Here is a 22,006-nt window from a genome sequence, read left to right as displayed (position 1 = left end):
GCAGCACAGGGTGAAGAGAGAAGTGAGAACAGGAGAGAGAAGCAGCACAGGGTGAAGAGAGGAGTGAGAACAGGAGAGAGGAGCAGCACAGGGTGAAGAGAGAAGTGAGAACAGGAGAGAGGAGCAGCACAGGGTGAAGAGAGATGTGAGAACAGGAGAGAGGAGCAGCACAGGGTGAAGAGAGAAGTGAGAACAGGAGAGAGAAGCAGCACAGGGTGAAGAGAGGAGTGAGAACAGGAGAGAGGAGCAGCACAGGGTGAAGAGAGAAGTGAGAACAGGAGAGAGGAGCAGCACAGGGTGAAGAGAGATGTGAGAACAGGAGAGAGGAGCAGCACAGGGTGAAGAGAGAAGTGAGAACAGGAGAGAGGAGCAGCACAGGGTGAAGAGAGAAGAGAGAACAGGAGAGAGAAGCAGCACAGGGTGAAGAGAGAACAGGAGAGAGGAGCAGCACAGGGTGAAGAGAGAAGAGAGAACAGGAGAGAGGAGCAGCACAGGGTGAAGAGAGAAGAGAGAACAGGAGAGAGGAGCAGCACAGGGTGAAGAGAGAAGTGAGAACAGGAGAAAGGAGCAGCACAGGGTGAAGAGAGAAGTGAGAACAGGAGAGAGGAGCAGCACAGGGTGAAGAGAGGAGTGAGAACAGGAGAGAGGAGCAGCACAGGGTGAAGAGAGGAGTGAGAACAGGAGAGAGGAGCAGCACAGGGTGAAGAGAGAAGTGAGAACAGGAGAGAGGAGCAGCACAGGGTGAAGAGAGATGTGAGAACAGGAGAGAGGAGCAGCACAGGGTGAAGAGAGAAGTGAGAACAGGAGAGAGGAGCAGCACAGGGTGAAGAGAGAAGAGAGAACAGGAGAGAGAAGCAGCACAGGGTGAAGAGAGAACAGGAGAGAGAAGCAGCACAGGGTGAAGAGAGGAGTGAGAACAGGAGAGAGGAGCAGCACAGGGTGAAGAGAGAAGTGAGAACAGGAGAGAGGAGCAGCACAGGGTGAAGAGAGATGTGAGAACAGGAGAGAGGAGCAGCACAGGGTGAAGAGAGAAGTGAGAACAGGAGAGAGGAGCAGCACAGGGTGAAGAGAGAAGAGAGAACAGGAGAGAGAAGCAGCACAGGGTGAAGAGAGAACAGGAGAGAGGAGCAGCACAGGGTGAAGAGAGAAGAGAGAACAGGAGAGAGGAGCAGCACAGGGTGAAGAGAGAAGAGAGAACAGGAGAGAGGAGCAGCACAGGGTGAAGAGAGAAGTGAGAACAGGAGAGAGGAGCAGAACAGGGTGAAGAGAGAAGTGAGAACAGGAGAGAGGAGCAGCACAGGGTGAAGAGAGATGTGAGAACAGGAGAGAGGAGCAGCACAGGGTGAAGAGAGAAGTGAGAACAGGAGAGAGGAGCAGCACAGGGTGAAGAGAGAAGAGAGAACAGGAGAGAGAAGCAGCACAGGGTGAAGAGAGAACAGGAGAGAGGAGCAGCACAGGGTGAAGAGAGAAGAGAGAACAGGAGAGAGGAGCAGCACAGGGTGAAGAGAGAAGAGAGAACAGGAGAGAGGAGCAGCACAGGGTGAAGAGAGAAGTGAGAACAGGAGAAAGGAGCAGCACAGGGTGAAGAGAGAAGTGAGAACAGGAGAGAGGAGCAGCACAGGGTGAAGAGAGGAGTGAGAACAGGAGAGAGGAGCAGCACAGGGTGAAGAGAGGAGTGAGAACAGGAGAGAGGAGCAGCACAGGGTGAAGAGAGAAGTGAGAACAGGAGAGAGGAGCAGCACAGGGTGAAGAGAGATGTGAGAACAGGAGAGAGGAGCAGCACAGGGTGAAGAGAGAAGTGAGAACAGGAGAGAGGAGCAGCACAGGGTGAAGAGAGAAGAGAGAACAGGAGAGAGAAGCAGCACAGGGTGAAGAGAGAACAGGAGAGAGAAGCAGCACAGGGTGAAGAGAGGAGTGAGAACAGGAGAGAGGAGCAGCACAGGGTGAAGAGAGAAGTGAGAACAGGAGAGAGGAGCAGCACAGGGTGAAGAGAGATGTGAGAACAGGAGAGAGGAGCAGCACAGGGTGAAGAGAGAAGTGAGAACAGGAGAGAGGAGCAGCACAGGGTGAAGAGAGAAGAGAGAACAGGAGAGAGAAGCAGCACAGGGTGAAGAGAGAACAGGAGAGAGGAGCAGCACAGGGTGAAGAGAGAAGAGAGAACAGGAGAGAGGAGCAGCACAGGGTGAAGAGAGAAGAGAGAACAGGAGAGAGGAGCAGCACAGGGTGAAGAGAGAAGTGAGAACAGGAGAGAGGAGCAGAACAGGGTGAAGAGAGAAGTGAGAACAGGAGAAAGGAGCAGCACAGGGTGAAGAGAGAAGTGAGAACAGGAGAAAGGAGCAGCACAGGGTGAAGAGAGAAGTGAGAACAGGAGAGAGGAGCAGCACAGGGTGAAGAGAGGAGTGAGAACAGGAGAGAGGAGCAGCACAGGGTGAAGAGAGGAGTGAGAACAGGAGAGAGGAGCAGCACAGGGTGAAGAGAGAAGTGAGAACAGGAGAGAGGAGCAGCACAGGGTGAAGAGAGATGTGAGAACAGGAGAGAGGAGCAGCACAGGGTGAAGAGAGAAGTGAGAACAGGAGAGAGGAGCAGCACAGGGTGAAGAGAGAAGAGAGAACAGGAGAGAGAAGCAGCACAGGGTGAAGAGAGAACAGGAGAGAGAAGCAGCACAGGGTGAAGAGAGGAGTGAGAACAGGAGAGAGGAGCAGCACAGGGTGAAGAGAGAAGTGAGAACAGGAGAGAGGAGCAGCACAGGGTGAAGAGAGATGTGAGAACAGGAGAGAGGAGCAGCACAGGGTGAAGAGAGAAGTGAGAACAGGAGAGAGGAGCAGCACAGGGTGAAGAGAGAAGAGAGAACAGGAGAGAGAAGCAGCACAGGGTGAAGAGAGAACAGGAGAGAGGAGCAGCACAGGGTGAAGAGAGAAGAGAGAACAGGAGAGAGGAGCAGCACAGGGTGAAGAGAGAAGAGAGAACAGGAGAGAGGAGCAGCACAGGGTGAAGAGAGAAGTGAGAACAGGAGAGAGGAGCAGAACAGGGTGAAGAGAGAAGTGAGAACAGGAGAAAGGAGCAGCACAGGGTGAAGAGAGAAGTGAGAACAGGAGAGAGGAGCAGCACAGGGTGAAGAGAGGAGTGAGAACAGGAGAGAGGAGCAGCACAGGGTGAAGAGAGGAGTGAGAACAGGAGAGAGGAGCAGCACAGGGTGAAGAGAGAAGTGAGAACAGGAGAGAGGAGCAGCACAGGGTGAAGAGAGATGTGAGAACAGGAGAGAGGAGCAGCACAGGGTGAAGAGAGAAGTGAGAACAGGAGAGAGGAGCAGCACAGGGTGAAGAGAGAAGAGAGAACAGGAGAGAGAAGCAGCACAGGGTGAAGAGAGAACAGGAGAGAGAAGCAGCACAGGGTGAAGAGAGAACAGGAGAGAGAAGCAGCACAGGGTGAAGAGAGAAGAGAGAACAGGAGAGAGGAGCAGCACAGGGTGAAGAGAGGAGTGAGAACAGGAGAGAGGAGCAGCACAGGGTGAAGAGAGAAGAGAGAACAGGAGAGAGAAGCAGCACAGGGTGAAGAGAGAACAGGAGAGAGAAGCAGCACAGGGTGAAGAGAGAACAGGAGAGAGAAGCAGCACAGGGTGAAGAGAGAAGAGAGAACAGGAGAGAGAAGCAGCACAGGGTGAAGAGAGAACAGGAGAGAGGAGCAGCACAGGGTGAAGAGAGAAGTGAGAACAGGAGAGAGAAGCAGCACAGGGTGAAGAGAGAAGAGAGAACAGGAGAGAGAAGCAGCACAGGGTGAAGAGAGAACAGGAGAGAGGAGCAGCACAGGGTGAAGAGAGAAGTGAGAACAGGAGAGAGGAGCAGCACAGGGTGAAGAGAGAACAGGAGAGAGGAGCAGCACAGGGTGAAGAGAGAAGTGAGAACAGGAGAGAGGAGCAGCACAGGGTGAAGAGAGATGTGAGAACAGGAGAGAGGAGCAGCACAGGGTGAAGAGAGAAGTGAGAACAGGAGAGAGGAGCAGCACAGGGTGAAGAGAGAAGAGAGAACAGGAGAGAGAAGCAGCACAGGGTGAAGAGAGAAGAGAGAACAGGAGAGAGGAGCAGCACAGGGTGAAGAGAGAAGTGAGAACAGGAGAAAGGAGCAGCACAGGGTGAAGAGAGAAGTGAGAACAGGAGAGAGGAGCAGCACAGGGTGAAGAGAGGAGTGAGAACAGGAGAGAGGAGCAGCACAGGGTGAAGAGAGGAGTGAGAACAGGAGAGAGGAGCAGCACAGGGTGAAGAGAGAAGTGAGAACAGGAGAGAGGAGCAGCACAGGGTGAAGAGAGATGTGAGAACAGGAGAGAGGAGCAGCACAGGGTGAAGAGAGAAGTGAGAACAGGAGAGAGGAGCAGCACAGGGTGAAGAGAGAAGAGAGAACAGGAGAGAGAAGCAGCACAGGGTGAAGAGAGAACAGGAGAGAGGAGCAGCACAGGGTGAAGAGAGAAGAGAGAACAGGAGAGAGGAGCAGCACAGGGTGAAGAGAGAAGAGAGAACAGGAGAGAGGAGCAGCACAGGGTGAAGAGAGAAGTGAGAACAGGAGAGAGGAGCAGAACAGGGTGAAGAGAGAAGTGAGAACAGGAGAAAGGAGCAGCACAGGGTGAAGAGAGAAGTGAGAACAGGAGAGAGGAGCAGCACAGGGTGAAGAGAGGAGTGAGAACAGGAGAGAGGAGCAGCACAGGGTGAAGAGAGGAGTGAGAACAGGAGAGAGGAGCAGCACAGGGTGAAGAGAGAAGTGAGAACAGGAGAGAGGAGCAGCACAGGGTGAAGAGAGATGTGAGAACAGGAGAGAGGAGCAGCACAGGGTGAAGAGAGAAGTGAGAACAGGAGAGAGGAGCAGCACAGGGTGAAGAGAGAAGAGAGAACAGGAGAGAGAAGCAGCACAGGGTGAAGAGAGAACAGGAGAGAGAAGCAGCACAGGGTGAAGAGAGAACAGGAGAGAGAAGCAGCACAGGGTGAAGAGAGAAGAGAGAACAGGAGAGAGGAGCAGCACAGGGTGAAGAGAGGAGTGAGAACAGGAGAGAGGAGCAGCACAGGGTGAAGAGAGAAGAGAGAACAGGAGAGAGAAGCAGCACAGGGTGAAGAGAGAACAGGAGAGAGAAGCAGCACAGGGTGAAGAGAGAACAGGAGAGAGAAGCAGCACAGGGTGAAGAGAGAAGAGAGAACAGGAGAGAGAAGCAGCACAGGGTGAAGAGAGGAGTGAGAACAGGAGAAAGGAGCAGCACAGGGTGAAGAGAGAAGTGAGAACAGGAGAGAGGAGCAGCACAGGGTGAAGAGAGGAGTGAGAACAGGAGAGAGGAGCAGCACAGGGTGAAGAGAGGAGTGAGAACAGGAGAGAGGAGCAGCACAGGGTGAAGAGAGAAGTGAGAACAGGAGAGAGGAGCAGCACAGGGTGAAGAGAGAAGTGAGAACAGGAGAGAGGAGCAGCACAGGGTGAAGAGAGAAGAGAGAACAGGAGAGAGAAGCAGCACAGGGTGAAGAGAGAACAGGAGAGAGGAGCAGCACAGGGTGAAGAGAGAAGAGAGAACAGGAGAGAGGAGCAGCACAGGGTGAAGAGAGAAGAGAGAACAGGAGAGAGGAGCAGCACAGGGTGAAGAGAGAAGTGAGAACAGGAGAGAGGAGCAGAACAGGGTGAAGAGAGAAGTGAGAACAGGAGAAAGGAGCAGCACAGGGTGAAGAGAGAAGTGAGAACAGGAGAGAGGAGCAGCACAGGGTGAAGAGAGGAGTGAGAACAGGAGAGAGGAGCAGCACAGGGTGAAGAGAGGAGTGAGAACAGGAGAGAGGAGCAGCACAGGGTGAAGAGAGAAGTGAGAACAGGAGAGAGGAGCAGCACAGGGTGAAGAGAGATGTGAGAACAGGAGAGAGGAGCAGCACAGGGTGAAGAGAGAAGTGAGAACAGGAGAGAGGAGCAGCACAGGGTGAAGAGAGAAGAGAGAACAGGAGAGAGAAGCAGCACAGGGTGAAGAGAGAACAGGAGAGAGAAGCAGCACAGGGTGAAGGGAGAACAGGAGAGAGAAGCAGCACAGGGTGAAGAGAGAAGTGAGAACAGGAGAGAGGAGCAGCACAGGGTGAAGAGAGGAGTGAGAACAGGAGAGAGGAGCAGCACAGGGTGAAGAGAGGAGTGAGAACAGGAGAGAGGAGCAGCACAGGGTGAAGAGAGAAGTGAGAACAGGAGAGAGGAGCAGCACAGGGTGAAGAGAGAAGAGAGAACAGGAGAGAGGAGCAGCACAGGGTGAAGAGAGAAGAGAGAACAGGAGAGAGAAGCAGCACAGGGGGAAGAGAGAACAGGAGAGAGAAGCAGCACAGGGTGAAGACAGAACAGGAGAGAGAAGCAGCACAGGGTGAAGAGAGAAGAGAGAACAGGAGAGAGGAGCAGCACAGGGTGAAGAGAGGAGTGAGAACAGGAGAGAGGAGCAGCACAGGGTGAAGAGAGAAGAGAGAACAGGAGAGAGAAGCAGCACAGGGTGAAGAGAGAACAGGAGAGAGAAGCAGCACAGGGTGAAGAGAGAACAGGAGAGAGAAGCAGCACAGGGTGAAGAGAGAAGAGAGAACAGGAGAGAGAAGCAGCACAGGGTGAAGAGAGAACAGGAGAGAGGAGCAGCACAGGGTGAAGAGAGAAGTGAGAACAGGAGAGAGAAGCAGCACAGGGTGAAGAGAGAAGAGAGAACAGGAGAGAGAAGCAGCACAGGGTGAAGAGAGAACAGGAGAGAGGAGCAGCACAGGGTGAAGAGAGAAGTGAGAACAGGAGAGAGGAGCAGCACAGGGTGAAGAGAGAACAGGAGAGAGGAGCAGCACAGGGTGAAGAGAGAAGTGAGAACAGGAGAGAGGAGCAGCACAGGGTGAAGAGAGGAGTGAGAACAGGAGAGAGGAGCAGCACAGGGTGAAGAGAGAAGTGAGAACAGGAGAGAGAAGCAGCACAGGGTGAAGTGAGAACAGGAGAGAGAAGCAGCACAGGGTGAAGAGAGGAGTGAGAACAGGAGAGAGAAGCAGCACAGGGTGAAGAGAGAACAGGAGAGAGAAGTAGCAAAGAGAAAAGAAAGGAAGCAAGAAGGAGCATGGGGAAATAGTGGATGAAGGGAAGCTAAATAAATAAATAATAATAAAAATGAAAAAACGGGGAGAGAGTTCTCCTGGGAGGATTTGGGACCAGTGGGGGGCTCTTGAGTCTCCACTCGGGGAGGCTTAACATTTTAAACCCAGCCCGCTCCTCCGTTAGCATTAGTCTAGCCACAGGCTGAGTCCCAGAGGGATGTAGGGGGTCAAAAGCTCAGACGCACTCTCATCCCCCAGGACGGCTCACCAGCTGGGCCACTCCTCCCTGCTGCTCAGCCCTGGCCCGAAGCACCATCTCTGGGGAGAGGTCTGAGCGGGTTCCCTTCGGGAAGGGATAAGGGATGGGGCTATCCCCTGGCTGTGGAGTGGCTGCTACTCTGTTCCTCTGCTATAATGGGGAGCTTATTTCTACGCTAATGATGTCGATGTATCTCTGATCCTTTTGTGTCGAAGGGAGATTTACCCCCCCACCAACCCCCTTGACCCCCCCCCCCCCAGATGTCATTACGATTGGGGTAATTAAAGGGATCTGCACACACCCAACGGCAGCATCACACACAAAAACACGTACTTATGTGAACAAACACATCCGGCTGCCTTTCTCCTCTGCCTCCTGCTTGCTGTCTCAGAGATGGATCACTGGACTCTGCCTGGCCTAACGGGAAAGGGAGAGTTGAGGGAGGGAGGGAGGGAGGGAGGGAGGGAGGGAGGGAGGGAGGGAGGGAGGGAGGGAGGGAGGGAGCGAGGGAGCGAGGGACGAGGGAAGGTGAGGAAAGAGGCGAGGAGGGTCATGGCAAGGGAACTCTGGGTAGTGTTTAATGACCCACCAGAAGCAGGCAGGGAAATGGGAGAATAAAGTCATACCAGGCAGGCCTGCATGCGTGTGTGTGTGTGCGTCCTTGCATGTGTACACGCTGCGTATGTGTGTGTGTGCCCACAAGTGTGAGTGTGTACACAAATGTTTGTGAAGGGAAAGGGGGTCTGCCAGTAAACATAAATGATGTCCATTAAACCAGTGGTGGACTGTGGTCGTAGATATTGTTGAGAGAAGCCAGACACCCCCCCCCCCCCCCCCCTCCCTCGAGCTATCTCTATGTACAGTGGGGAGAACAAGTATTTGATACACTGGCGATTTTGCAGGTTTTCCTACTTACAAAGCATGTAGAGGTCTGTAATTTATATCATAGGTACACTTCAACTGTGAGAGACGGAATCTAAAACAAAAATCCAGAAAATCACATTGTATGACTTTTAAGTAATTCATTTGCATTTTATTGCATGACATAAGTATTTGATCACCTACCAACCAGTAAGAATTCCGGCTCTCACAGACCTGTTAGTTTTTCTTTAAGAAGCACTCCTGTTCTCCACTCATTACCTGTATTAACTGCACCTGTTTGAACTCGTTACCTGTATAAAAGACACCTGTCCACACACTCAATCAAACAGACTCCAACCTCTCCACAATAGCCAAGACCAGAGAGCTGTGTAAAGACATCAAGGATAAAATTGTAGACCTGCACAAGGCTGGGATGGGCTACAGGACAATAGGAAAGCAGCTTGGTGAGAAGGCAACAACTGTTGGCGCAATTATTAGAAAATGGAAGAAGTTCAAGATGATGGTCAATCACCCTCGGTCTGGGGCTCCATGCAAGATCTCACCTCGTGGGGCATCAATGATCATGAGGAAGGTGGGGGATCAGCGCAGAACTACACGGCAGGACCTGGACAATGACCTAAAGAGAGCTGGGACCACAGTCTCAAAGAAAACCATTAGTAACACACTACGCCGTCATGGATTAAAATCCTGCAGCGCACGCAAGGTCCCCCTGCTCAAGCCAGCGCATGTCCAGGCCCGTCTGAAGTTTGCCAATGACCATCTGGATGATCCAGAGGAGGAATGGGAGAAGGTCATGTGGTCTGATGAGACAAAAATATAGCTTTTTGGTCTAAACTCCACTCGCCGTGTTTGGAGGAAGAAGAAGGATGAGTACAACCCCAAGAACACCATCCCAACCGTGAAGCATGGAGATGGAAACATCATTCTTTGGGGATGCTTTACTGCAAAGGGGGCAGGACGACTGCACCGTATTGAGGGGAGGATGGATGGGGCCATGTATCACGAGATCTTGGCCAACAACCTCCTTCGCTCAGTAAGAGCATTGGTGATGGGTCTTCCGGCATGACAACGACCCGAAACACACAGCCAGGGCAACTAAGGAGTGGATCCGTAAGAAGCATCTCAAGGTCCTGGAGTGGCCTAGCCAGTCTCCAGAACTGAACCCAATAGAAAATCTTTGGAGGGAGCTGAAAGTCCGTATTGCCCAGCGACAGCCCCGAAACCTGAAGGATCTGGAGAAGGTCTGTATGGAGGAGTGGGCCAAAATCCCTGCTGCATTGTGTGCAAACCTGGTCAAGAATGACAGGAAACGTATGATCTCTGTAATTGCAAAGGTTTCTGTACCAAATATTAAGTTCTGCTTTTCTGATGTATCAAATACTTATGTCATCCAATAAAATGCTAATGAATTACTTAAAAATCATACAATGTGATTTTCTGGATTTTTGCTTTAGATTCCGTCTCTCCCAGTTGAAGTGTACCTATGATACAAATTACAGACCTCTTCATGCTTTGTAAGTAGGAAAACCTGCAAAATCGGCAGTGTATCAAATACTTGTTCTCCCCACTGTATAAGAAAAAAAACATTAAAATAACATGAAATTGATCAGAAATACAGTGTAGACATTGTTAATGTTGTAAATGACTATTGTAGCTGGAAACAGCAGATTTGTTTAATGTAATATCTACATAGGCGTACAGAGGCCCATTATCAGCAACCATCACTCCTGTGTTCCAATGACACATTGTGTTAGCTAATCCAAGTTTATAATTTTAAAAGACTAATTGATCATTAGAAAACCCTTTTGCAATTATGTTAGCACAACTAAAAACCTGTTGTTCTGATTAATGAAGCAATAAAACTGACCTTCTTTAGACTAGTTGAGTATCTGGAGCATCAGCATTTGTGGGTTCGATTACAAGCACAAAATGACTCTTGGATGCTGGCCTTCTAGGCAGAGTTGCAAAGAAAATGCCATATCTCAGATTGGCTAATAAAAAGAAAAGATTAAGATGGGCAAAAGAACACAGACACTGGACAGAGGAACCCTGCCTATAAGGCCAGCATCCCGGGGTCGCCTCTTCACTGTTGGTGTTGAGACTGATGTTTTGCGGGTACTGTGTGTGTGTGTGTGTGTGTGTGTGTGTGTGTGTGTGTGTGTGTGTGAGAGAGAGAGAGACAGAGAGAGAGAGGTAGTGAGAATATAGGAGAGCAGTATAGTGTAGGGTAGTGCTAAAGTACCATCACGGCAGTCAAGCTGCATCCCACACACTACTGCTCCTTGTATTAGACACTGATTTACATGAGGAGCACCCGTGCTGCGATTCCCCTGAGTTACAACTTCAATTACAGCTGCAACACACACACACACAAACACAAACACATGCACAAACACATTCACACAGTCAGATTAAGGAGCATAGCTAGAGATGGAGGCAGACAGAGTAACCCTACACAGAGCTGAGGGATGGATACAGAGGAAAGGACAAGGAGATAAAGAAAATACAATTAGGTCTGCAGATTTGGAGAAGACAGAGGTGTCTGTGTGTGTGTGGGGGGGGGGGTAGAGATTGTGTTTCAGTGTCAGGAGCAGTGGGAGTGTGTGTGGTGGTGCAGTCTGTGAGGAAGGCACAGAGAGATCAGAGCTTCTCAGAAAAATGCTCTTAATTTATCACCTACTGTGTATGTGTCTGTGTGTGTGCGCGCAAGAGACAGAGAGTGTGCGTGTGCGTGCACATGTGTGTTTGTGCATGTTTATAATATATATGGGAGAGAGACAGACCAGATAAAGATAGGAGAATGGAAGAGGAAGGAAAGAGGCAACCCTAACCCTTTTCAGACACAGTTTTATATACATCACATCAGCTACTAAGACCAGGTCTTCCTTAAATACTGTATGCCTGCATCCCAAATGTCTGCAAAAGGCTCCTTCTTCCCAATAAAGTGGCCTTCTTTTGACTCTAGTGCAGTGCACTACTTTTGATCAGGGATCTGGTTAAGTAATGGCCAGCATACTGTACTGTATGTAAACTAGTTCCAGTAATGACCAGCATACTGTACTGTATGTAAACTAGTTCCAGTGATGACCAGCATACTGTACTGTATGTAAACTAGTTCCAGTAATGACCAGCACACTGTACTGTATGTAAACTAGTTCCAGTAATGAACAGCATACTGCACTGTATGTAAACTAGTTCCAGTAATGACCAGCATACTGTACTGTATGTAAACTAGTTCCAGTGATGACCAGCATACTGTACTGTATGTAAACTAGTTCCAGTAATGACCAGCACACTGTACTGTATGTAAACTAGTTCCAGTGATGACCAGCATACTGTACTGTATGTAAACTAGTTCCAGTAATGACCAGCATACTGTACTGTATGTAAACTAGTTCCAGTAATGACCAGCATACTGTACTGTATGTAAACTAGTTCCAGTAATGACCAGCATACTGTACCATATGCAGGCTAGAGTGGAGTTGTGGACACCGCAGATCTCTCTCTCTCTACAGTAAGTAGGACATCTCCCTCTCCCTCGATCATCTCCCTTCCTATTCCAGCACAGCCCAGGAACCAGAGAACGTTAATATCACGTTCCTCAAACCACGCAGACAGACACACACACGGCGCTCTCGTTCACACACATGCACCGATGAGAAAATCTATTCAATTCCCCTAACCGTCATTAATCTGAGCCCCGTCTCCATTACGGAGATTCAGCATAATGAGATGGTGTGTGTGTGTGTGTGGTGGAGGAGAGTTATGAGGAGCTGGTATTAGATTGTGTAGTGCTATGACTGAAGTGTCCCTGCTGATGTGCAGGACAATGTGTTTGTATTACATTTTACAGAGACTAAAGGAAAACGCATCTAATATTCCTACTGTCATTGTGTGCCGTGAGACCTGTGTGTGTGTCTGTATGCGTATGTCTGTCTGTGTGAACGCTCATAAAGACGTATGTTCCGATATAAGATAATTACACTCTTGCACAGGGACAGAATCCAGGAGTGTGGGTCTGATGGAAATCTCCTGCATGCAGTCTAGGGGCTAATCTGAGTTAAAGTGTTCAAGGCATCGGAGCTCCCAGAGAAAGAACAAGAGAGAACAGACTCTGCCTCCTCGTGCAGCAGCAAAGCTCTTCATGTTCCAGGAGAGGAAGACCAGAGCACACCAGCCACAGGGGCTGAGGTTGGGGCTCTGCAGGGAGATGGTTTGGAGCTGAGAACGGTGCTGGGTTATGCCGGTCCAAAGCCCTGGAGCCGTACATATTCCAGAGGCACCGTCCCATCACAGGGAGGGAGCTGCAAACTGTATGTATGAATGCAGAGTATGTATATGAGTAGCATTATGCAGACTCATATGCAGATGGAGATGCACACACACACGGTAATGGTGAGAAAGCGCATACATATTGAGCAGGCCAGTGGGTCGGTATACAGGCACATCTGGAAGCACGATTTAAACTTTCTTAATAATGTATTAGGTCAGATGCTGTGTGATGCTCTCACACGTCATTACCCCAGCTCTCCTGTTCCCCTCGTTTCTGCTTCTTTGAGAGAGAAAGTGGAAATGGCAAATGCCAGCCACTCATTTAGCCAGGAGTGGTTAACATTTAGGAAAACAGAGAGGGGAAAACAGGGACGGCCTACATTCTGACAGATGAATCACAGCTCTAAACGGAGCCCTGTGGCGTGTCAGTGTGTCTATGTGTGTCCATTTGTCTGTGCGTGTCAGGACTAGTTAAGGAGGAAAACAGGATTTGACTGAAACAATAGAAATAAAGGATGGAATATGGAGGAGCCAATAGGGGAGCTGGATTAGTCCACCTCACAGCCAATTAAACACTCCTGTTAAACACTCCCCATCGTAACTGATCACTTCGCCATGGTAACTCATGACATTGTCAAGGTAGGTGATCATATCATCATGGTAACTGATAGTTTTACCAAGGTAAATGATCATATCATCACGGTAACTGATAGTTTTACCAAGGTAAATGATCATATCATCACGGTAACTGATAGTTTTACCAAGGTAAATGATCATATCATCACGGTAACTGATATTTTTACCAAGGTAAATGATCATATCATCATGGTAAGTGATAGTTTTACCAAGGTAAATGATCATATCATCATGGTAACTGATAGTTTTACCAAGGTAAATGATCATATCATCATGGTAACTGATAGTTTTACCAAGGTAAATGATCATATCATCACGGTAACTGATATCTTTACCAAGGTAAATGATCATATCATCATGGTAACTGATAGTTTTACCAAGGTAAATGATCATATCATCATGGTAACTGATAGTTTTACCAAGGTAATGATCATATCATCATGGTAACTCATGACATTGTCAAGGTAAATGATCATATCATCACGGTAACTGATAGTTTTACCAAGGTAAATGATCATATCATCATGGTAACTGATAGTTTTACCAAGGTAAATGATCATATCATCATGGTAACTGATAGTTTTACCAAGGTAAATGATCATATCATCATGGTAACTGATAGTTTTACCAAGGTAAATGATCATATCATCATGGTAACTCATGACATTGTCAAGGTAAATGATCATATCATCACGGTAACAGATAGTTTTACCAAGGTAAATGATCATATCATCATGGTAACTGATAGTTTTACCAAGGTAAATGATCATATCATCATGGTAACTGATAGTTTTACCAAGGTAAATGATCATATCAGCATGGTAACTGATAGTTTTACCAAGGTAAATGATCATATCATCATGGTAACTGATAGTTTTACCAAGGTAAATGATCATATCATCATGGTAACTGATAGTTTTACCAAGGCAAATGATCATATCATCATGGTAACTGATAGTTTTACCAAGGTAAATGATCATATCATCATGGTAACTGATAGTTTTACCAAGGTAAATGATCATATCATCATGGTAACTGATAGTTTTACCAAGGTAAATTATCATATCATCACGGTAACTGATAGTTTTACCAAGGCAAATGATCATATCATCATGGTAACTGATAGTTTTACCAAGGTAAATGATCATATCATCATGGTAACTGATAGTTTTACCAAGGTAAATGATCATATCATCACGGTAACTGATAGCTTTACCAAGGTAAATGATCACGTCATCATGGAGTTGGTGCGGAGCTAGAGAAGATAGCTCCATGGTTTTCTCTATTGTACTGTACAGCACTCAAAATGTGTGTGTGTGTGTCTGTGTGTGTGTCGTTGGTTCCCTTCACTAGCGGTAAACAAAGTAAAGTGCACATCAGGGAAACTAAACAAGCGTTCAGGATGATAAGTCGATTGCCAAATCACTCCTGAATGGTCTGGTGAGTGTTTCTTCAGCTGGAGTGGCTGAGGCCAGAGAGCCAGCCAGCCAGTTGAGCAGAACACTGTCTGTGTCCCTGTGCTGCTGTGTGTGTGAGTGAAAGTGTGTGAGGGAGTGAGCCAGTCTAGTAGTGGTAGATAGTAGTGGTAGAACCCCACACAGCCAGTCTCAGTGATAGTAGTGGTAGAACCCCACACAGCCAGTCTCAGTGATAGTAGTGGTAGAACCCCACACAGCCAGTCTCAGTGATAGTAGTGGTAGAACCCCACACAGCCAGTCTCAGTGATACTAGTGGCAGAACTCCACACAGCCAGTCTCAGTGATAGTAGTGGTAGAACCCCACACAGCCAGTCTCAGTGATAGTAGTGGTAGAACCCCACACAGCCAGTCTCAGTGATAGTAAAGTGATGGAACCCACACAGCCAGTCTCAGTGATAGTAAAGTGATGGAACCCCACACAGCCAGTCTCAGTGGTAGAACCCCACACAGTCGGTCTCAGTGATAGTAAAGTGATGGAACCCCACACAGCCAGTCTCAGTGATAGTAAAGTGATGGAACCCCACACAGCCAGTCTCAGTGATAGTAGTGGTAGAACCCCACACAGCCAGTCTCAGTGATAGTAGTGGTAGAACTCCACACAGCCAGTCTCAGTGATAGTAAAGTGATGGAACCCCACACAGCCAGTCTCAGTGATAGTAAAGTGATGGAACCCCACACAGCCAGTCTCAGTGATAGTAGTGGTAGAACCCCACACAGCCAATCTCAGTGATAGTAAAGTGATGGAACCCCACACAGCCAGTCTCAGTGATAGTAAAGTGATGGAACCCCACACAGCCAGTCTCAGTGACAGTAAAGTGATGGAACCCCACACAGCCAGTCTCAGTGATAGTTAAGTGATGGAACCCACTACTGGCTTCACAGGCAGCATGAAAGAAACACCCCAGGTCCACGGTGAAAGGGTGTGTGTGTGTGAAAACAGAGAGCATCCCAGGGCATGCACACACTATAATGAGGCAGTGCACAAACACTCCTCAGCTCAGAGTGACAGCAAGGTCAGAGTGCAAGTCTGAATGACTTCAGTTTCCTCACAGAAAGAATACATAAACAGCCTGGGAAGCCAACACAAGCACTGACATGAACTTCCTCACCACACAAACTCTGCGTCAACATTACCAGTGTGTTGTTCAGTGTGTGTGTGTGTGTGTGTGTGTGTGTGTGTGTGTGTGTGTGTGTGTGTGTGTGTGTGTGTGTGTGTGTGTGTGTGTGTGTGTGTGTGTGTGTGTGTGTGTGTGTGTGTGTGTGTGTGTGTGTGTGTGTAAAGGCCTATTATTGCAACAGTGTGTGAGGCCACTGGGGGTATAGTTAGTGAATTGTTGATGAGGGAAAGAGTTCAAGAACATAGCTCTATGTCTTCCATCTCTTTTGTTCTATCTCAGTCCCCACCCATTTTCTTTGTCTCTCTAATCACTCTCTCTAGTGGGGGATATTAACGATCCATCGTTACTCTACTCTGCTCCATTAGGAGGTTCCGCCCTAGCCCAGTGCTACGCTACACACACACAGTCTGTAAACCAGAGAGTGAGAGCAATTAGAGCAGAGAGAGAGCGAGAGAGAGATTCTAATGCCCATATATCCTAGGCAACACAGACCTAATGGGCAGAACAAACACTGCTCATACAGGACACACTCCTCAGACTGAACACGGCTCAGCCAGAACACAGCAGGGCAGGGAGGCAGCGAGGAAAACCCCCTGTTGCAGCATATGTTCACCTCTAAACATTGCCTGACCTCAGGCCTACCGCAGTCATTCTCTGTGTTTCTCCCTGTTTTGTGTGTTAATTGATGCCCAGAAGGTTAGAAGTGTGTTTGTTTGGCCACATGGCTCCAGGTGTGTGTGTGTGTCCCACCTGGCTGTAACACGCTGATCCCCAGCAGGTTGGACGTCCTGTTGGCCACTTTGCTCCAGGTGTTGTCGTAGTTCCTCCTCCACAGGAGGGCAGAGCACTGATACGTCCCCGCCTCCTTGCGCCCAGCGCGCGTCACAGACAATCTGAAGTTGGTGTTGGAATGGGAACGGTCCACGGTGGTGCGGGTGCCCAGGCCCAGCAGCTGCTCGCCCCACTGCAGCGTGCCCTCGCGGGTAAACGTCACCAGGTCTCGGAACATGCCTGCTGTGCCAACCTCCCCAGAAGAGCCCGAACTGGCGGGCATGAAGCGCCAGGTGACAGAGGCAGGCACACGGGGGTTATGGCGGGGCTTCACCAGGCACTGGAGGTCAAACGAGTCGCCAAATGTCACGCTGGGCGTCCGCGACGACGCCGAGACCACAAAGGAGGATTCTGGGAAAACAGGAAGAAATGCATTACTGTTGGGGAGTAAGGGTAAACCCAAACTGACCCCTAGCTGCTATTTTTTTAATTGAACCTTTATTTAACTAGGCAAGTCAGTTAATAACAAATTCTTATTTATAAAAGACTGCCTATCCCGTCAAAACCCAGACGACGCTGGGCCAATTGTGCGCCGCCCTATGGGACTCCCAATCACAGCCAGATGTGATGCAGCCTGGATTCGAACCAGGTACTGCAGTGATGCCTCTTGCACCAATATGCAACGTCTTAGACCACTGTCCCACTCGGGAGTCCCTATCCTATTCCCTAACTCCTATTCCTTACCTCCTATTCCCTAAGCACTTTACTATTTTTAAAAAAACAAAAAAACATTTTAGTCATTTAAAACAGCAATTGGGTTAAGTGCCTTACTCAAGGGCACATTGACAGATAATTCACCTAGTCGGTTCTGGGATTTGAACAAGGAACCTTTCGGTTACTGGCCCAATGCGCTTAACCGCTAGGCTACCTGCCACCCACTTGATGTACACGTGAAAGGATTGGAGAGGTAAGCAGTGTGGCAGGCCAGGCAGCATAACAGAGGCCATGGTGGTGACAGACTGTGATGGAGAAACCCTCTACTTTAATACACGGACAAAGGGGGAGTGAAGGAGAAGGGATTGCAAGACTGAGTTGCATTCAGGGAGAGTTGAGTAACTTGCCTTTGATCAACAAGTTAGCCGTTAGAATCCATTCACTGTCCTCTGAAACACAACATTATGGAGAGGTTGTATAAATGTGTGTTTGTAGAAGATGTACTGCATTTATAGGGTTAATGCTAACACACAGATCCCCCCTCTCTCACGGTGGGCACAGGTCGGTGGGTGGGTGGGTGAAGGATTCACCTGCTGAGATTAACACTGACAACACTTACCCAGGGTGCACAGGGGCATAGTTCCAGAGCCTGTGATGACAGAGCAGAGATCGATTTCTCATGACTCCCCGGGGCGGCCACAGACAGCCATTTGCCCAGCAAAGGGAGTGTGTGTGTACGTGTGTAAGAGCAGAGCTGAAAACCATTGGTGATGCACCACCAGGAAAGGCTCCAGGGAGAGATTTTCTCTAAGAGCTGATGTTCGATCTGCTTGCTTCTCTAGCCAATCCAAACTTTCCTCATTAAGATAACAACAGTCACCCTGGTTCAGATAATAGGGTCAACATACACCTACACCACACCACTTAGAGAGAAGAGAAAGAGGTGGGAGAGGTTCCCCGGTACTTCGGTCCACCATCAGGTATCCTGCTGTAATATCCTTCATTCCAAATGTCGACAAAAGAAAATACGCTAGATGAGGTGGGATCTTTTTGTGTCTGTAAAATGAATTATGCAAGAAATGTCAGTGGAAATGCTTATGTACAAATATTGATATAATAACCATCATATCGAGGTAAACTTGGAGTCACACGATGACATGTTGTGCGGTCCTCCCACTACGACTCGCAGTTTACCAGGCTACAGATGAAATCAGCTCCCTGTCAACACTCAGAGCACACTATCACTAATCCCCACAGGGCAGACAGCCACAGTAGAAGAAGACGCATTGTGATAAAGGGGAATGGAAGGCCATGTACACGCTAGGGATGGGGATGATTATTTGAATATTTGAAGATCTGAACAGATATTAGTATTCGATTACTTGGGACAGTATTTATTTTTGAGAAGAGTGCAGCCCATAAAAAAGACATACAGGTAGCCTACACACGTTTCACACATGTAGCTTGTTGTTATTGTCGGTCAATTAAAACGGCACCACAGTCAGAGGCTACATGTCTAGCAAGTGAAGTGGTAGATTTCTGGAATCAAAATTACGGAATTAAGTTAGTTAAATGCGAAGGAGTAGGCTACAATGATCAATCAACAGGTAGGCTGTTGTTTCATATGAATGGAGTTGATTTAGACGTAGAGTGCAGCAGAATAGCGTCAATTAGCCTTGCTACATTAGATAGCTAGCTGGCTAGCTGAGCTGGCTATATGTTTTACTTAACCTTTATTTAACATTTATTTAACTAGGCAAGTCAGTTAGGAACAAATTATTATTTACAATGACGGCCAACCAAAAGGCCTCCTGCGGGGAAGGGGGCTGGGATTAGAAATAAAAATATATTCAATAAAAATATAGGACAAAACACATCTACTGTAGCTTCTTTACAACAATGCAGTCAAAAAGGGCACTACCTGATGGTATGATAGATAACCTTTGGCAGCAAAAAGTCTCTCTAACAAGCGAGTCGGTTTGGCTACTTTCTCCCTCCCCATCTCCCTCTCTGCCACACACATCTCACCCATCACCCCGACTCTCTCGAACAAGGGGCCAGGGTTCCAGTCTAGATGCACGGTTTCGACTGCTCCTATAGCTTTGCTTCGGTACTGCAGTTTAACTGACACCAGGCCCAGAAAAAAATGATTTTCATAGACGGCCACAGAGAAGTCAGATTAGAAAATTCCTAATAAGACACTTTAGTCATCACTTTTGTGGAATTATTCAAATTATTGTCGATGAGGCCGTTTTCCCCCCCATTTTTGCCATCACTCATCACTCAACATTTCATATCCAATGTCAGCCATGTTTTTGGATGACGTTGTTGCTGCTCACTCGAGCACAAATGATGTTGGTCTGTATAAACCGGAAGCAATCCGGATATAGACGGTCCATGAATCGGCATATGCGACTGTGAGTGGATAACCTTAAAAACAATGGTCAGACATCTTGGAAGCAGTTTCCAGTTCTTATTATACCTCAGTGCTCGAGCTGCGAAAGCAAGTCTCCATTGAAGTTTTTAAAAAAGATATGTTTTTCTGTAAAAACACATGGATTTCGACTATCGAGATATCATGATATTATAAGAATACTGAAATTATTTAAAATGCCCATCCCTAGTACACACAAACAGGCATGAGCGCGCACACACACACACACACACACACACACACACACACACACACACACACACACACACACACACACACACACACACACACACACACACACACACACACACACACACACACACACACACACAAATGAAAATAAACGTGTCGGAACGATAACAAACCCCAAGATCTACATAATCTACATAATTCATCAGTTGCTAAAACACAACAAATGACCAGTTAAAAAGCTGACATGTTGTCTCTCCCTCTACGGCACCACAAAGTTCTGCTACAGGGACTAATCCCTTTGCTGTGTGTGTGCTGAGCCCTTGGCTCCCCAGTGCCTCAGTCAGTGCTTCGCTCCAGTGCGCTCAGTCAGCCTGTACCAGGGATGTTCAGCTTAACTCAGCACTGACAGAGAAAAGCCTGCCCACTGCTAAACACATTTACAACTGCATTTACATTATAATCATTCTGGCTAATCTGTGTGTACGCAAGTAGTGGAATGTGTGTCTCAAGTCAAGATTGTGTGTTTGGTGTCCATTGAGCATAATATCATAAAAAAGTCAAACTACATTTGAAATCAGCATGGTGTGTGTATGTTTTTTGTGTGTGTGTGTGCATGCATGTGTTGTAGTGGCACATACCCCTTGGGGAGATATTCATACCTACATGAATAAAGCATGCTTTGTTTTCCAGACCCTAAATGAGCTAGTCATCACAATCTCTTACAGCATAAACTGTTCTCTGTGTGTTCCTGACATCCCTCTGCACACGCTTACCAATTGTCTACACACTGATGGCCTGACGTGTGTGTGTGTGTACTCGTTCCAGGGAAAAGCTAAATAATTTTCTTTACAGCTATGCTTGTGTGTATGAGGGTATGTTCGATGTTGCAAAAGCTTACAACTTGTCATGACAAAATTACCTTGATGTGTGTGTGTGTGTGTGTATACTGTACTCTGTGTGAGGGTCCCTTGCATAATGTTGTGACAGTGATGGTGTGTGTGGGTATATGTGTTTGTATCTTCCTGAGTCACGACGCCATGCTACACACTCACCCACGGTCTTAACAGTGATCGCCTTAGTAGCTGACTTCTCCCCTATCTTCTCCCAACTCTGCTCGGACTCTGTCCCGGCCTCCACCCACTCTGTGGCCGTGCACCGGAACAGCCCTTCGTCCCCAGGCAGGGCGTTGTAGAGGGACAGGGTATAAATGTCCTCCTGTACCCTCTCCACACGGATCTCCCCATAGCTGGAACGCTCACGGTACCCAGGGCCTGGTCGGACAGTCCCGTCGCGGTCTACAGAGGCCAGGTTCTGGGGAGGGGTGGAGCCCTGCTTCTCACTCCACTGCCAGGCCACAGAGAGAGGACCCGCGGTGGAGTGGATGGAGCAGGTCAGCTGGACCACGTCCCCCTCCTGGACCTCCGACGAGTTACTGGACAAAGACACTGTGACGTTACTCTCTGGTGGAGGGAGAGAGGAGTGGGGGAAGAGAGAGATAATTCAGAGGGAGGGAGGGAGGGAGGGAGGGAGGGAGGGAGGGAGGGAGGGAGGGAGGGAGGGAGGGAGGGAGGGAGGGAGGGAGGGAGGGAGGGAGGAGAGGGGAGGAATAGGGAGTGAGAGAGGGAGAGTGGAGGAATAGGGAGAGGGAGGAGGGTGGAGGAATAGGGAGTGAGAATGAGAGAGGGAGGGGGAGAGTGTAGGAATAGGGATAGGAAGTGAGAGAGAAAAAATAAACAAATCTGTCAAAATTGATCCAAACCTCAGAAATAAAATGTTGAATAAAAAAATGAAATAATAGACCCAGGCCTCTTATTTTGAAAAATTCATAGAAGACACGGGCATAGTGATGCTGAAACACTGGTGGTTTACCCAATAAAATACTGGGAGCTTGCTGGTGGTTTACCCAATAAATTACTGGGAGCTTGCTGGTGGTTTACCCAATAAAATACTGGGAGCTTGCTGGTGGTTTACCCAATAAATTACTGGGAGCTTGCTGGTGGTTTACCCAATAAAATACTGGGAGCTTGCTGGTGGTTTACCCAATAAAATACTGGGAGCTTGCTGGTGGTTAACCCAATAGAATACTGGGAGCTTGCTGGTGGTTTACCCAATAAATTACTGGGAGCTTGCTGGTGGTTTACCCAATTAATTACTGGGAGCTTGTACACTCTGATCTGTTTCACCTGTCTTTGTGATTGTCTCCAC

The 22,006-nt window shown here is 48.3% G+C and overlaps 1 protein-coding gene across 1 annotated transcript in view; it reads right to left on the bottom strand.

Annotated features, from left to right (window-relative positions):
- The window catches only part of LOC109904848 (immunoglobulin superfamily member 3-like), a 170,276-nt gene that overhangs the window by 22,258 nt on the left and 126,012 nt on the right, over positions 1–22,006 (bottom strand). The window contains exons 5-6 of the mRNA XM_031799431.1: positions 20,854–21,261; positions 16,441–16,872 (exon numbers count right to left, since the gene is read on the bottom strand). Of these exons, the coding sequence (XP_031655291.1) occupies positions 16,441–16,872; positions 20,854–21,261 (840 nt within the window). The remainder of the gene's footprint in view (positions 1–16,440; positions 16,873–20,853; positions 21,262–22,006) is intronic.

Source organism: Oncorhynchus kisutch, linkage group LG2, assembly GCF_002021735.2.
Source record: "Oncorhynchus kisutch isolate 150728-3 linkage group LG2, Okis_V2, whole genome shotgun sequence".
NCBI lineage: Eukaryota > Metazoa > Chordata > Actinopteri > Salmoniformes > Salmonidae > Oncorhynchus > Oncorhynchus kisutch.
The sequence above is the reverse complement of the archived record's forward strand: the minus strand, read 5'-3'. Positions and strand labels throughout refer to the sequence as shown.